This window comes from Watersipora subatra, chromosome 9, assembly GCF_963576615.1.
Source record: "Watersipora subatra chromosome 9, tzWatSuba1.1, whole genome shotgun sequence".
Classification (NCBI taxonomy): Eukaryota; Metazoa; Bryozoa; class Gymnolaemata; order Cheilostomatida; family Watersiporidae; genus Watersipora; species Watersipora subatra.
In genome coordinates, this window is record NC_088716.1 from 53947643 (window position 1) to 53963238 (window position 15596).

At 36.4% G+C, this 15596-nt stretch overlaps 2 protein-coding genes across 2 annotated transcripts in view; one reads left to right on the plus strand and one right to left on the minus strand.

The window, feature by feature from the left end:
• The window catches only part of LOC137405221 (intermembrane lipid transfer protein VPS13D-like), a 55907-nt gene extending 51152 nt beyond the window's left edge, over positions 1-4755 (plus strand). The window contains exon 32 of the mRNA XM_068091450.1: positions 3793-4755. Within this exon, the coding sequence (XP_067947551.1) occupies positions 3793-4004 (212 nt within the window). The 3' untranslated portion in view covers positions 4005-4755. The remainder of the gene's footprint in view (positions 1-3792) is intronic.
• A 79-nt stretch (positions 4756-4834) lies between these two features.
• LOC137404495 (uncharacterized) lies at positions 4835-13215 on the minus strand. The gene is made up of 8 exons (XM_068090719.1): positions 13139-13215; positions 12740-13015; positions 11056-11091; positions 10599-10685; positions 9137-9313; positions 8051-8162; positions 6547-6660; positions 4835-5084 (listed from the first exon to the last, which is right to left on the minus strand). The coding sequence occupies exons 2-8, from the start codon at positions 13013-13015 to the stop codon at positions 5026-5028; spliced, it is 861 nt and encodes a 286-aa protein (XP_067946820.1). The 5' UTR covers positions 13139-13215; the 3' UTR covers positions 4835-5025.
• Between the last annotated feature and the right edge of the window lie 2381 nt (positions 13216-15596).

Consider the following 15596-nt stretch of genomic DNA (forward strand, 5'->3'; position numbering starts at 1 on the left):
AAGTTATTTTATATTATTATATTATTCGATTACATTTCATTACAATTATAAGTTACATCTGGCCCTCTGAGGACAGCCATTACGCTGATGTGGCCCTCGGTGAAAATGAGTTTGACACCCCTGGTCTAGGTTATACCATCTCAGGTCACATAGTCTAGGTTATACCATCTCAGCTCACATAGTCTAGGTTATACCATCTCAGATCACATAGTCTAGGTTAGACCATCTCAGATCACATAGTCTAGGTTAGACCATCTCAGCTCGCATAGTCTAGGTTATACCATCTCAGCTCACATAGTCTAGGTTATACCATTTCAGATCGCATACTCTAGGTTATACCATCTCAGATCACATAGTCTAGGTTAGACCATCTCAGCTCGCATAGTCTAGGTTATACCATCTCAGCTCACATAGTCTAGGTTATACCATTTCAGATCGCATACTCTAGGTTATACCATCTCAGATCACATAGTCTAGGTTAGACCATCTCAGCTCGCATAGTCTAGGTTATACCATCTCAGCTCACATAGTCTAGGTTATACCATTTCAGATCGCATAGTCTAGGTTAGACCATCTCAGATCACATAGTCTAGGTTAGACCATCTCAGCTCGCATAGTCTAGGTTATACCATCTCAGCTCACATAGTCTAGGTTATACCATTTCAGATCGCATACTCTAGGTTATACCATCTCAGATCACATAGTCTAGGTTAGACCATCTCAGCTCGCATAGTCTAGGTTATACCATCTCAGCTCACATAGTCTAGGTTATACCATTTCAGATCGCATAGTCTAGGTTATACCATCTCAGCTCGCATAGTCTAGGTTATACCATATCAGATCACATAGTCTAGGTTAGACCATCTCAGATCACATACTCTAGGTTATACCATCTCAGATCACATAGTCTAGGTTAGACCATCTCAGATCACATAGTCTAGGTTAGACCATCTCAGATCACATACTCTAGGTTATACCATCTCAGATCACATAGTCTAGGTTAGACCATCTCAGCTCGCATAGTCTAGGTTATACCATCTCAGCTCACATAGTCTAGGTTATACCATCTCAGCTCACATAGTCTAGGTTATACCATCTCAGCTCACATAGTCTAGGTTATACCATCTCAGCTCACATAGTCTAGGTTATACCATCTCAACTCACATACTCTAGGTTATACCATCTCAGCTCACATAGTCTAGGTTATACCATTTCAGATCGCATACTCTAGGTTATACCATCTCAGATCACATAGTCTAGGTTAGACCATCTCAGCTCGCATAGTCTAGGTTATACCATCTCAGCTCACATAGTCTAGGTTATACCATTTCAGATCGCATAGTCTAGGTTAGACCATCTCAGATCACATACTCTAGGTTATACCATCTCAGATCACATAGTCTAGGTTAGACCATCTCAGATCATATAGTCTAGGTTAGACCATCTCAGATCACATAGTCTAGGTTATACCATCTCAGATCACATAGTCTAGGTTTTACCATCTCAGATCACATAGTCTAAGTTATACCATCTCAATATATCGTAAAACCTCTAATTGAACGCCGCCTCTATTTAAACACCACCTCCATGTGACCGCCACCATGAAAGAAGGATTGAAAGATAAAGCGCCTTCTTCTATTTTACTATCTTCACCTCCATTTGACTGCCACTTTGACAATCTTTGATATTTATGAACCCATAATATCAACTGATCAGTAGAAAAGTGTCCACAAAATCGTTATAATAATGAATCATTCACATCAGTAACAATCAATTCTCTTGTTGTCCAGCTCTAAAGCTGTTGGCTGTGTTAAAACTTTGAAAGCTATACCATAGAAATAATTAATAACTGTCTCACTCTAATAGTAGTTCCCTGTTTAATTCGGTTTTGATTCTTTGAAGTACATGTACATGTATATAAAAAACGGTTTACATTTATGATGGTAGATGAACTAGTGTTAGGCCAAGGGTTACATTTGGCGAGCAAATTGTTTACACGTTGCATTTGTGCTAAATCCAACACGTAAAAGTTTTGCTCTGCCAAAAAATTGTTTGAACGCTAATATCGACTAGTTCAGCAATGCAGAAGGAGAGTTGAGGTCAGAAGACCTTGTGAAAGGCTTTGGACAACCAGAAGTTGTTCGTTCCATTGAAAGCAACAGTCAGATCGCAGTTATCCGAGCAAACGATGCAAATATTTTTGTTTTAAAAATATTAATTTTTATTTCTGCGTATAATATAAGTATAGTTCGATCATGTCATTTGTTCATGAATATATATTTGTAGCATTTGGTAGATTATCATTATATAACTTATAAATTTGCTAATTAATAGCATATTATTTTATAGCATCATTGCGGTAATCATATCTTACAATTGATCGACGCTCGTAACTCTTCTGTTGCACATAAAAAGCTAGTTCTGGCTGCAAACTATAGCAGACATCAATGAATGCAATGAGCTTTTACGCAACATTGGTAAATATCGACAGAAAATAAAAACATTTCTTCAAATTTAGAATAAAATAAAAATTGAAAGCTCCAACAAATTGCAAAGCAGGACACAGGCTATAATAGCATTGCAGGTTAATTGCAAGCAATAGATATCAACTGGTAGAGATATTTCTCGGTTCGTCAATACATATTTATCAAGAGATCTTTTACAAGTTGAAGGGAAGTTAACAAATTTATTGCATCCAAAAGGTTGAATACTGCTTCGCAATAAAAGAGCCAAGATATAGGCGCCATTCGCTTTGCCCATAAAAGGGTTAAATTTATCCTCTCAAAATTCTGACGAGCTATTTGAAAAATACAATGCCAGCTTCTATTTGAATGCCACCTCCAACTGACTGCCACTATAGAGGAAGGTTTGGAAATTAGAGCGCCATGGCGTTCAATTAGACATTTTACGGTATTTGTCAGCCTCCCTACCTATACACCATTTATTTGCTTCATCACTAAGGCTACACGTTGATTCGTCTGTCTGTAGCTTGAAGGCTGACAATAAAAACCTCTTATTGATTGGTTTTTGTTTCTTTGCTATATTTTATACAATTTAGCGTTTTACATTTAATTTTTATGTAATGCATTTTTTTAGTGCTATATATAATTAAGGGGTTTTCTGTCAAGCTTTCGCTTCTCACAGCTACGAGCTCTTTCAATAGTGATAATCACATGCAAATTCTAACAGTGGTTGTATAGAGCCATTGAAGTTATGACACTCTCTGTACAATACATATATTCATATACCGGTAACTAGTGACCAGCTGTTAGAGAAGCTATGATCACTCCAATGCTGTTAATATGAAAACATAACATGTATACATGTATGTTAAGTCTGGTATTCATATTATTATCATATACTAATATTCATATTTTTGTTGCTTGTGTCCTGCTGGCTTCAGTTCATAAAAACCACTTCTTAAATAGCTTTTTATCTCTAATCATTGTATTGATGACCTAATAGTCATTTTCAGATCTGGTGGTTTTCTGAAAATCGTTAATAACCTGAGTTTTCGGCCATTTGGTAATGGTTTGAACGACGTTTTATTTTAAAAGCAATTTTAATTGTCAACTTTTAAAGGAGTATGTTAATGTTTTGCTGGTGAGCAAAGCAAACATAAATTTTTTATATGCTCTGGCGGTATTAATTATATAAACTGTATAAAATTTTCATCGGCATTGTTTTCGTTTCATATCCTCATGGCATCTAAAAATAGCAAGACAGTTCCAGTATTAGTCTTTATTCAATCCAGGTAGTCAAGTTATGCTTAATGATTCTTTCTTTTTGTAGAAAAACCTGACCGAATGATACAGCATTACGTAGAGTTCAAGGTGCGACAGCTAAGTGAGTCGGGAGGTCACCATTACAAGCAGCGTAACCCTCAGTTTGGTTGCGACTCCGCATATATTGCCGAACAAGCTGTCCTATTGGTTGACCATGCTCGGTCTATATATGACGAGATGCTGCATACGGTTCCATTGACCAAGTCATACCTAGATTAGCAGGATTCCTTTAAATCCGGATGCGTGCCTTGGGCACAGTAAGGCAAGCATTTCACAAGTGCTCAGTCTAAATAGTAAAAACATATTTTCTTACTAAACCCTGTCAAGCTCGTTATTTTTTATCGACATTCTGCGTTTGAACTTTCATAAAGTAGCTCTACTTTTTTTGTATTTTGAGTACTGCTAGCGTCTGTCAGATAAGCTGCTTGGATCAACGCTGCTAACCCAAGATGGCAGCTCTCTACCGGTGTTTTCCTTCCCTATGAACTTACATACCAGTCAATAGCTCTCTTCCGCTGCCTTTTTATTCTTAATGCAAGTAAGTTGTTTCATGTATTCAGCTATTCGTTTCATTAGATAAATACAATATGGATCTATGCAGCTGTGAGTGTGTACGAGCCTCAGACCTTAATACTCTACACAACAGCGGCTACCAGTGAACTTATACTAAATGAAACTATTCTTATCTAGCATATTTTAATGAGTATTTTCTTCCAGAAGTTTACATCGACACTGTTAACTATTTGTGTATTTACTTTTTCTGAGACAACAGCAATAAAACACAGCATATGACCTATCTATTTTGACTAGAATTAGTAATGATCACGTTTTTGTGGTATTGGTTGATTCGGTATACAATGAATCATGCCAAACCAGCTCAGATTGATTGATGCTTTGGCTGACAATTAAACGTGTCACTTCCTGTTTGCACATCGATGTTATTTTCTTTGGCTGTTAAAATACAAAGTTACTCATGAAAGCACTTTTAATAGTGTCGCTTCTGCAACTTCACAATGCCAAGATGAGCTACCAGCTCAATGTAACTGATTTATACATATATATTCTTGCCTTTATGTCATATGTACATATATAAGAACACATAGGAGGCTATAATTTTTATGGTAACAAAGTTATGCCTATATAAAAATAGCTGATGATGGCACAAGGTCTGCCAGATAAGAAATCTGCTAAACATAGACTGAGGGATCTCAGTATTGAGTCTTTTTGCAACTGTTTTTGCTCAAACTGGTGGCACTTTCTGCTCCTCATCAGCCAGCAAGGTGTCATCATGTTTGAACTCTGCAAACAGCAATGATATGATCAAGTTAGCTACAACAAAAATGCAAGAACTTGCTTAAAAGTTATAATCAGAATTATAGTAGACCTTGATCAGAGCCACATTGGAAATATGTTGTCTTGTTTCTTCAGAGATTTATTCATAGACGAAGTCATGGTATCTAGACTATATGGGTGTTAATGCTTCATATTGAGGTGGTTTGAAGTAATGTTAAAGTTGTTTCAGCCTTCTAAATCGTATTTTTCATTCATTTTCGTGGCAGCTTGTTACAAGTTGTCTTGCATCATTGCGTTATTTGACATGGATATGCTAACGCAATGTTTTCTGTATCAGCCAGTAGATGGGATTGTGATATTAGCGGTATGCATTTTGGCTCCTGGCTTATCGCTACTTCGAGCAGTTGCTTTCTTCTATAGCCATTCATCTATTATCTTTCTTCTATAGCTATTCAGCATTCCCTTGCTGTCTTTTATTGTAACAAGAGCTGCCATTGCGTCAGCAATGAGGAGCAAAGCTTATGTATTAATGCGAGATGTTTTAGTTGGAAGGGTTTCATTTTCAAAATCCAAAAGCTCTATTAGAATACTGTTTTCTTAAAATCATTTGCAAAGATTTTATCTATTAAAGACATAGCTATATCCAACTGCCTTTGAACTTATTGTTTGGTTTTTTGAAGGATGGCGAGTCATTGAGAATGGTTAGGGAGTTGATAAGAGTTGGCTCATACGTTAGTTTTGGTCTATTAAGATAATCGATCGACTGACTACTCAAGAAGATGATTTATCTGAAATATAATCTATAAAATTATAAAATTTTTCTCTTGTTGACTACACTAGCTAAACTAGATGAATTGAATCTTAGATTCTAATAACACTTCCAAATCATCTTTGTCACAATTCTATATTCTCTGTATCAACTGTAACTGATTTTGCGTGTAGTGTTGAACTAAGTTCATATATTCTTTATATAAATGTTTAGAGTTTTATAGTGGTGTGGCCTTTTTATACTATAGCAACTCATTGTTAATTTATCCTGCAAGCTATTGAAGCAATTTCTTGATGTCGGAGCTGATGTGACACCGCCTAGTGTCACGGTGGAGATCTTTTTGTTACAAGGTTTGTATGAATTTAGTTGCAGGAACAATAAAGGGCTTAATATAGCAGGCTGTCAAAAGCAGATTCGATTTTCTCGAAAATTGCTGCCAGTAGAATGCTATCTCTGTGATTGCGCAGGACTCATTCAGTAGTGGCAGAAAATGCCTTTCTCATTCAGAGAAAGGCATTTTAAACACTATTTGTCAGACTATTTATTCAATTGTAATGGCTAACTGTTGTTTTTTTCCCTATTTTGTTGTTTTACTATTGTTGTATGGCCTAATTTGAAAAACATTTCTATTTGTGAAATGAAATTATTTTAAGTCATTGTTCGCATAGATTTTCACGGGAGTTTGTGTTTTAAACTTACTCTTGTATCCGTCCTTCGCATTCTTCTTCCGGCAGGCAAGGAAGACAGCTAGTGCAAACACCGCCACACCAGCTAAATTCACTACAACTACGGCAGCAATGGCTCCGGGTTCACCTGTAACACAACCGGTAGAGTTTAAATTCATTGTACAGTATAAAGATAAAGTACAGGACTGAGCAAAACTAATAAGTTAAATTATAAATATGCTATAAGAGATGCCTTATTGCTAAGGTACTCGTGTCAGAGTTTAGAAGAATCAAGATAATCTTCAATTGATGCATCTTCAAATCAATAATGTCAAGAATAACTTGGTTTAAAATATTTTATAGTCATGTTTGTAAAAACATGTCTATGAAATATTTTAATAATAAAAATAACGAAATATTTTAACATGTTTGCAAAAATATTGTGTTATTTGTACTCTGCAGCAAAAGGCACCTGGGTTGTGTTTCTCACTTGGTTGGCTAAACCATTACGACCAGCTTCCTTGTAAATGTTTATTCATAGTATACAGACTTCTATTAATAAAGTTTAAAAGCAATTTTAGAAGTATGTAATATGAATATGTTTTGTTGCACACAAATTGACCAGATAAGGAAATTTGTCTGCGAGCTTAACTGTTAAGTGATGTATCAATAGCAGGCAGTAAACAAGATACTGTGAGCTGGTAAGAGGCAGTCAGCGAGTCGGTAAGAGTCGGTTAGTGAGTTGGTGAGAGTCAGATAGTGAGTTGGTAAGATTCAGATAGTGAGTTGTTAAGATTCAGATAGTAAGTTGTTAAGAGTCAGATAGTGAGTTGTTAAGATTCAGATATTGAGTTGTTAAGAGTCAGATAGTGAGTTGTTAAGAGTCCGATAGTAAGTTGGTAAGAGTCAGATAGTGAGTTGGTATCAGTCAGTAAGTTGTTAAGAGTCAGATAGTGAGTTGGTAAGAGTCAGATAGTGGATTGTTAAGAGTCAGATAGTGAGTTGGTAAGAGTCGGATAGTGAGTTGTTAAGAGGCAGATAGCGGGTTGTTAAGAGTCAGATAGTTAGTTGTTAAGAGTCAGATAGTGAGTTGTTAAAAGTCAGATAGTGAGTTGTTAAGAGTCAGATAGTGAGTTGTTAAGAGTCAGATAGTGAGTTGTTAAGAGTCAGTGAGTTGCTAAGAGTCATATAGTGAGTTGTTAAGAGTCAGATAGTGAGTTGGTAAGAGTCAGATAGTAAGTTGGTAAAAGTCAGTGAGTGAGCTGGTAAGAGTCAGCTAATTGGTTGGGCGTTGGGTGTAAAAATCAACTAGGATTCTAGCTAAGTGCTAATGAAATTGGTTAGCACATAGTGAAAATCAAACTGAAGGATGGAGACCATGAGCCTGGTTGTTTCAGCTGAGTACATCCGCACTACACATGTAAGAGAAAAGTTCAAGTTAAAAGGCGGAGTGATTTGATTCCGTAAGTTGTGTGTGTCAGTGCCAGACTAGTGAAAGGTAAGACTAGTAAACTGATGATTTAGTGAGTGTACATTACCTCTCGATAGATTACAACTGAAGGTGTTGCAAGCCAGACTGCTCCAGAGTTTGCCTGCCCGTTCTCGCGCGTGTTTTCCATCTAGGAGTTCATGAGGGACACCTGTGATTGCCTGATAAACGGTAAAATGATTTTTGCGAATGTAAGCGGGTGTACACAAGAATTCATTATATGCACTTATGACAATACTGAGTCCTAGATATTATTAAATCTCTCTGCATATTCTTTATGTTAGAGTTAGAAGAACATATTTGTCAAAAAAGTCATTATTTTTTCACATTGTCCAGCTCTGACTGGAATCATATAATACATTACAAGTCATATCCTACCATGCATGCCTGCTTTAAATGACACTCATTACATACGAACAGTACAAGAGTATGTAGCCATGAAATGAAGTATGAAAGCATATCAGGCTGTAAGTGTAAAGGTCGGCAGCTCTCTTAATCTCAGATAAGCACATTGTCCTAAAAACATGTTTTTTTTAAAAAGTGTTGTAAAAAAACATAAGCTCAGTTAACTGCATTACTCTGCGTGGGGGTGAAAAGAAAAAAAATGTATATATATATATATATATATATATATATAACTTACATTTATACGTAGTTTTCTAATAATTATTAGTGTCACTTACTGATTTAAAGTCTGTCTTAATAAAAATTATATGTAGCATTTCTGGTCCTTCGTCAACAACTTCAGCAACAAACAACCATGAGCATTTTTTTAGCCAAACTTATTTCTGTGGTAAATATTTTTGTTGCCATGCTTGTTGCTATCACGTAGCAAGTGATTGTAGTTCTTGTTGTTTACAGATTATACAGCTGCTCAGTTGATTTGCTTTGCATAGCTAAAACAAGCACCGTTTAGATAACAATAATAAATTTTACAAAAGCAAATCTGACCATTACACATGGAGATTCAATCCAAGGCAAGCACTTGCAAGCACTTGCTAGCACTTGCAAGCACTTGCTAGCACTTGCTAGCACTTGCAAGCAATTTTATCAGCTACACAGATTAAAAAATCTAAACTATCTTTATGTGTCATCTTACTCAACAAGAGTGTGCTGCGCTTTTGGCAAAACTTACCTCAGTACCAGTGACTCCTTCCTCAACAATTCCCAGTTTGGAGTTGTATTCCCAATCATCACTATCCACGACATAATCTTCCTCTTCCGCTGACTCGTAATCAAATACTTCCAAAACTTTCTCCGGCGTATTTTCATAACTTTCTCCTTCCGTGTCATCAGCAAATGTCGCTTCAACCTGCATAAAAATTGTAATGAGTAAAACAGTAAACTCATTGCTGAGGGTATCCTATCAGCTTACTGTAGCATTGGTCATGAACTATGAACCACTTATTTCACTGAATTAAGGCTTGCTAGAGAGTTTTATTAAAATTGATCTATAACTTTTCTTGCTTTCGATAAATTTAGCCACTACACTGTAAAACAGCTTATGTCACTGAATTGAAGCCTATTAGAAAGTTTTATCGAAATTAGTCAGTAAAATTTTTGTTTTTGGTTCATTTGGCTACTATCTTGTGAAACATATCTTGTTCCACACTAGTCATATGTCGTTTCATAGGAGACTCAGAGATTTGTATAAAGAGTATTTAGAGCTAACCGGTTCGAAGAGTGGTAGACTATAGAATATTGGTTTAATAAAAATAAACCACTCAGAAAAAGTTCACTTGTAAACGCTAAGTCTCAAAATAATCTCCAGACAGATCAAAAAACCATTTACTGTATCCAATGCTTTCCGTTAGTGGTACTAAGAGTTAAGTTGGTTGTCAATGCACGAATACTAGGGTAGTAAAATATCGGAGCCGAAAATCAAGTACTAATGTTCCGCATGCTCGAATCAATCGACTCAACTCGTGTGAACTTTCATTCATGCTTGAAGTACCGACATTTCCGGAGTCTATATACAGGTGAGATTGAGAGGACAAGCAGAACTGTACAAACATTCTTTTAAATAGTCATATTGCTCGAGCTTTATGAATACATGCTTTAAAATAAATTGGGTCTTTAAGCCGTCTGAGCGAAGCAAAGATGCCGTGTATACAGAGTAATGAAAGGAATTGTAACAGCTATAAGTCACTGGTCGCTGATTGCTAGCGAACTTCCCACAGACTTCAACAAGCGATGCTTTTACAATAAGCAGTAAAGCTTATAGCAAGCTGTACTTCAAGCCTATAACAGCTATCAGAATATAGCAACAAAATATCAACAGATACCTTGTTGGGTCAACTTGTTCATATGACAAACATGTCATTAGAACTGTATAGGAAAAATTTGGAAACAATTTGTTTATAATAATAACTCTATCATAAATTCTTGAATCTATTTGAAACTGAAAGATTTTAAATAACTTGAAAAATAACAGCTAACTTGCAATAGATGCAAGATTTTTTATTTGTCATGTCACATTTGAGTAAAAAATCTTTTCGAAAACTGTTACTGATAAAAACCTCACAAACATTCACATAGTTCTACAATGCCTCAGTTTTATTTAGCCTTACTAAAAACACTTCTCAGCCACTGCTTACCAGATCTAAGACTTCTGACAATCCAGACCCCCCTTCATTAAGATCTTCAAGAAATCCATCCAAGTCATCCGCACTGTCCAGTTCTGACTAGAATCATATCATACATTGCAAGTTATATCCTATCATATTTGCTTTAAATGGCAATCATCACACGCAATCAATAAATATGCCTACCAGGCTCTAAGCATAAAATATTGCAGTTCTCTAAATCTTTTGAGCTCAAATAAGCAAATTGTCTACCCTTGCAGGTCTTGCAAACTTTAAAGTATCCACTGAACTCTGTGAGTTTGTTTTTTAATATGATTTATATTTGGGCAGTTAAACAGCAATTATACTAATTGCTGTAACACATCTTCTATGACATCATAGAACTGTCTTGTTGTTTGATGCATTCCAGACCAGCAGCCTGTAATTTTGGGCAGCTCACGTAGTAAATATTAGTTATAAATGTACTTACCCATACATCTGTGTTCATCTCAGGAAATGGTGTCTTCTACAATGTTTATAAACAGTCAAATGTATAAATTTATAATTGTACAGTATTAAACTGTATTACACTGGACTATACTGTATTACAGTAATACAGTATCACAGTATCTAAGTGTACAGGGTCATGTTCAATTCCAAAAAAAGGGCCTCTGCTGGTGCAAGAATGACATCCATCTCTAAATTGATCTTCGCAACTGGGCATGTCTCCAGTTGTTGAGGTTTCTTTGGCACTGGACTCAGACATGTCCAGTCAAGATCACAGGGTCATTTTTACTTTTTAATCTAACTTTTTAAAAATTCCCACAGTCTGTGCTGTTGCTTTGTCTAACATTAGCAAAAGTTGTTTTCTTTTAGTTCTCTTTGTTGATATTTTAGTCTACAAATATTTTTCTAAGTAGGGTTTAAAGGTGCGACAGCTCAGCGTTTATGCATTTTATGAAAATAATTGCAGACAGGCAACTTTATTTTCTTCAAGAGTAATAAAAGTATAGCAGATATGAAATGACATTATAGAAGCATTGTTTCTTACAATATGGCTGCTTGAAATTATAAAGACACTATATTTATTTAAATTAGTTCTTAAATCCATTTTCGAAAAGCTAATCATAAGAATCCTGTGTCTTGTAAATGCGATGGAACACCAAGCAATTTAGAGCATCTCTAAATGTTGTCTCTTTATAAGATTACTTCGGTAATAAAAAATGGCCTAAGTTTCAATTACTGCGATAGATCCATGATTTACTGGGAGAGACTGGGAGAGTTTAAATCTTCTCTAATACAGCCATGCTGATGTTAGCATTAGACAATTACAAGTGTTACAGGCAGAAATAGTGCTGCTTTATGCTGCAGTTATATACTGTATATATAAATTTCAATGTTTGTCTGCTGGTCTGTGTGTCCTTCTATCTATCCATGCGACAAGCTATAGCGATAAAGTTTTAGGAATTAAAAATTTACTGCACACTGGATTTGAACTCACGACCTGCAGTTCTACAGACAGGTATTTATCCAATAGACTACGTTCTGTAACTGACTACACTACAGAATAAATTGGGCACGTAATTATTACACATGCCAATCTTTAATGGCTTCATGCTTAACACTGCAGCTAATGTTCTGGATGAAACCACACCAAAAGAAAAATTTGTGCCATACATGAAGAAAAATGCTTAAACTCACATGTCCAACAAGACTATTACATTCAGTATAGATCTGTAGTAGGCACTGCAGCTGATACAATTTGACTTACACAGAAATAAACACATTACACAGAAATAAACAAACAATGACATTTAAAAGTTAGAATGGTAACTGTCATGTGTGTTGGTTAAAGTGAATTTTCTGGGCAAAAGCTTTTTATTACTGATGCAACGCCGGGTATTCGGCTAGTTGAGATATAGATGTACATTCTGAATGACAGTTTATATTAAGAACATGACATTTGCCCTCTAGTGATATTAGCCCTCTAGGGAAAGCTTACCTCTAATCACAAAATTTGTGCTGACTCATTTTTTGTGCCACAAACCATAAATTTTGGTCGCCAAAGATCTAGCCGCCATTCATGGCTAACTTATATGCGTAAGTCTTTGTAGGACTTGTCTTTCCATTTGCACAATTCTTTCAATGCTAGGACTTAATTTGTATATGCATACCGTATCAAAGGACGGTGTGTTGAAATCTCCGAGTAGAACCTCACAAAGCTTGAAGAAACCTTCCTCATCCATCATAGTCTCTAGTTCCATCCACTGCCCGTCAGTCAGCTCTGGGGTTGGACCTCCCAAACTCATGAGGGAAATTTGAAACTCGAGCCAGGCATAACCTTGAGGGAGCATCAGCTGAGGAGCTGGTGTAGTCGGCCAATCTTGTCCCAGTGCTGCTGAGCTAATTATCAGCAGTACTGTCAGCGTACAGAAATTACGTCGCGCCATCTGTAACAGATAAAAAAGTTCGTATTAACATTCATTTTACTCACTATTAGACAATTATATAATTTGTCTATTCAAAGTAATTACCACAATCAATTACCTTCAACCACCAAACAAACCTGTTACCTGTCTCAAGCAGTAGATTCGCTTTAAGTTCCTTCTCTGTTCGTGATGCACTTACAGTACAGTCGTTGTGCCCTGAATGACAAGCTGAGGGCAATCGATAGATTTATGATGGCTGTAATGTTGTCGAGCAAACAATAGTCACAATAGAAGGCATACAACCCGTGCGCTTAAAATTACTAGCATTTCTAAAGATCTGCTCACTCGCCGAGCAGTTTTATTCAAGTATTCTAGATAAATGGTTCGCACTTGAAGCCTGTCGATGGGCTACAGGGAATTGATCTTATTTCTAGTCTCTGCTCATGTTTATTAATCATAGGTGTGGTTATTACAGAGTGCAAGCAATGTGGGATACCTTTGTAACAGCCCCACACGTCGACTCAAACTATCAGCATTCGCAAATAGCTTTTGACTTAACGACTTACTTAACCGATTCTGCAAGTAAACAGTATTGTTGTGATGCTATAACAATGAAGAAACAATGTAATAAGTATGTATCACAGTTACACAGTATACTGTAGTATAACACAATACAATGAATACAGCACAGTACAATATCATGTGATATAACTTAACATAGTATAATATAAAATAATATATTTAAATATAATATTACATGATACAATATTGTGCAGTAATGCAATATAATAAGATATAGATTAACATCTGATAACATAATGTTATTATATATAAGATAGTCCCATTGTATAATGCTAAAATTTTTTTAACATTTTTCATATTATCAAACAACTGGTGTTGTTTGATGACATGTTGGGCGCTGTTATAAAAATGGCAGTTTGTTAGATGCTACGCTTTCTGCAAGGAAGTATCACTCTTTCCTCTTACTCTCCCTCCTCTCCTCCCTCCTCCCCTTCTTTCCTCTTTCGCTTTATGACAGCTATTGTGTTATGGTTAGTCAGCCAACACAACTTTCATTTATTTATTAATCAAATTTCATTGAATGATTCCTTTTGTTCTCACTTTTCACTAAAAATACAAAGATATCTTCTGAGTTCCAGACAGCCCATTTCGCCCTTGACTATATAATCGCAACTGAGACATGAAATACGGAGAGATTTTGATGGAGAAATCCATTAGTGAAAAACAGTGTTTTTGCCCTCCGGAGAAGGCCACTTTGCTAATTAGATATAAAACATTTTTTGAGTAGTTTGTTACTTTAGGTATGGCATTAAATTGCAATACAACTACAGCATAGTTGCTGAACATATAATAATCTGGGCATCTAAAACCTATTTAATATAGATTATTGTGTAATACAAAAGCCGTAATTTACAGAGCAGATGAAACTTGGAATATTGTCAAAAATTTTTAGTTTCTCAAAAAAACATTCATAATATAAGAATTGTCACAAATAGTAACAAAATCATATGGATGTATGCCATGACATATATCATATGTAGGTTGTACATGTACAGTATAAATCATATACATCATGGATGTGTGTCATGACATATATCATATGCAGGTTGTATAGTATAAATAATATACATCATGGATGTATGTCATGACATATATCATATGTAGGTTGTACATGTATAGTGTGACCTGTTCAGTTTTTGCTTTACACCGGGTGTACCAAAAACCTACTAAGCAAGTATTTCTTTGACAAGCTCCCTGTGCCACGAGAGACTTGTTGGAGAAAAGTAACAGTCATAGGCTCTTGGCTGATTTGATCAGGCTGTCTTTTTATGGAGTCAATTGACTACCCATGCAGTCCGTAATGTAAAGACCAATGAGGTTTTTTGTAGTGAGCTGGATTAGCGAGGACGCTTTCTTAGGAATGCCCTTCTTGGTGGCTCACCAGTGAGCCATGGAATTCTAGACGCTCATGGTATCTGTGAATGGTCGTCTGTTGACCTGTACGAACAGATACGACCGGTTGCTGCTCAGTAAAGTCCAGGTGGTACTCGACTTGGTGGTGCCAGCTAGAACCAAGATGGCCCTTCCATGCAGGGTGATGACCAGAAACTACTGCCTGTTGAGAGTAATTGAGGGTGTCCGTATAGGCTACCGCTAGACATGAGTTTGAACCAGCCTGGGTCAAAGGGAAGCATCATGGAAAGTGCCTCAATCTGACGAACCTGCACTCCACCTCCGAGCTGGTAGTACAGTGGGTAAGTACATAGGGATAGAAGATCACCAGGTACATGACGAACCATCTCTCTGACTTGAGAACTACACTTTCAAGTGTGAAAATTTTAAAGGGAGCGGTGCTAGCTTACCTAGCAGATTTCCATGTGGCAGCCCAACATAACTGTACAAAACTGGAGCAGGCTGAATGACTGGCACAACTGCATGTTACCAAGGCACATTTAGCACCCGAGATAGGAGTATGGGCCGGACCTCTGAAGTAGAGCATTCTAATCCACTCAAATAGGAAACCTGTTCTATCTGCTGACCACCGCACTGACTAAGCTTTGAGAAGAAGGCGGAGGCTGAG

What these genes read in the sequence shown, in the direction of transcription:
- LOC137404495 (XM_068090719.1), bottom strand. Translation starts at nt 13,015, where the DNA reads ATGGCGCGACGTAATTTCTGTACGCTGACAGTACTGCTGATAATTAGC. An exon ending in AGATGAACACAGATGTATGG is followed by an intron (nt 10,686 to 11,055) that starts GTAAGTACATTT and finishes ATATGATTCTAG; the next exon opens with TCAGAACTGGACAGTGCGGA. An exon ending in AAGGAGTCACTGGTACTGAG is followed by an intron (nt 8,163 to 9,136) that starts GTAAGTTTTGCC and finishes ACCGTTTATCAG; the next exon opens with GCAATCACAGGTGTCCCTCA.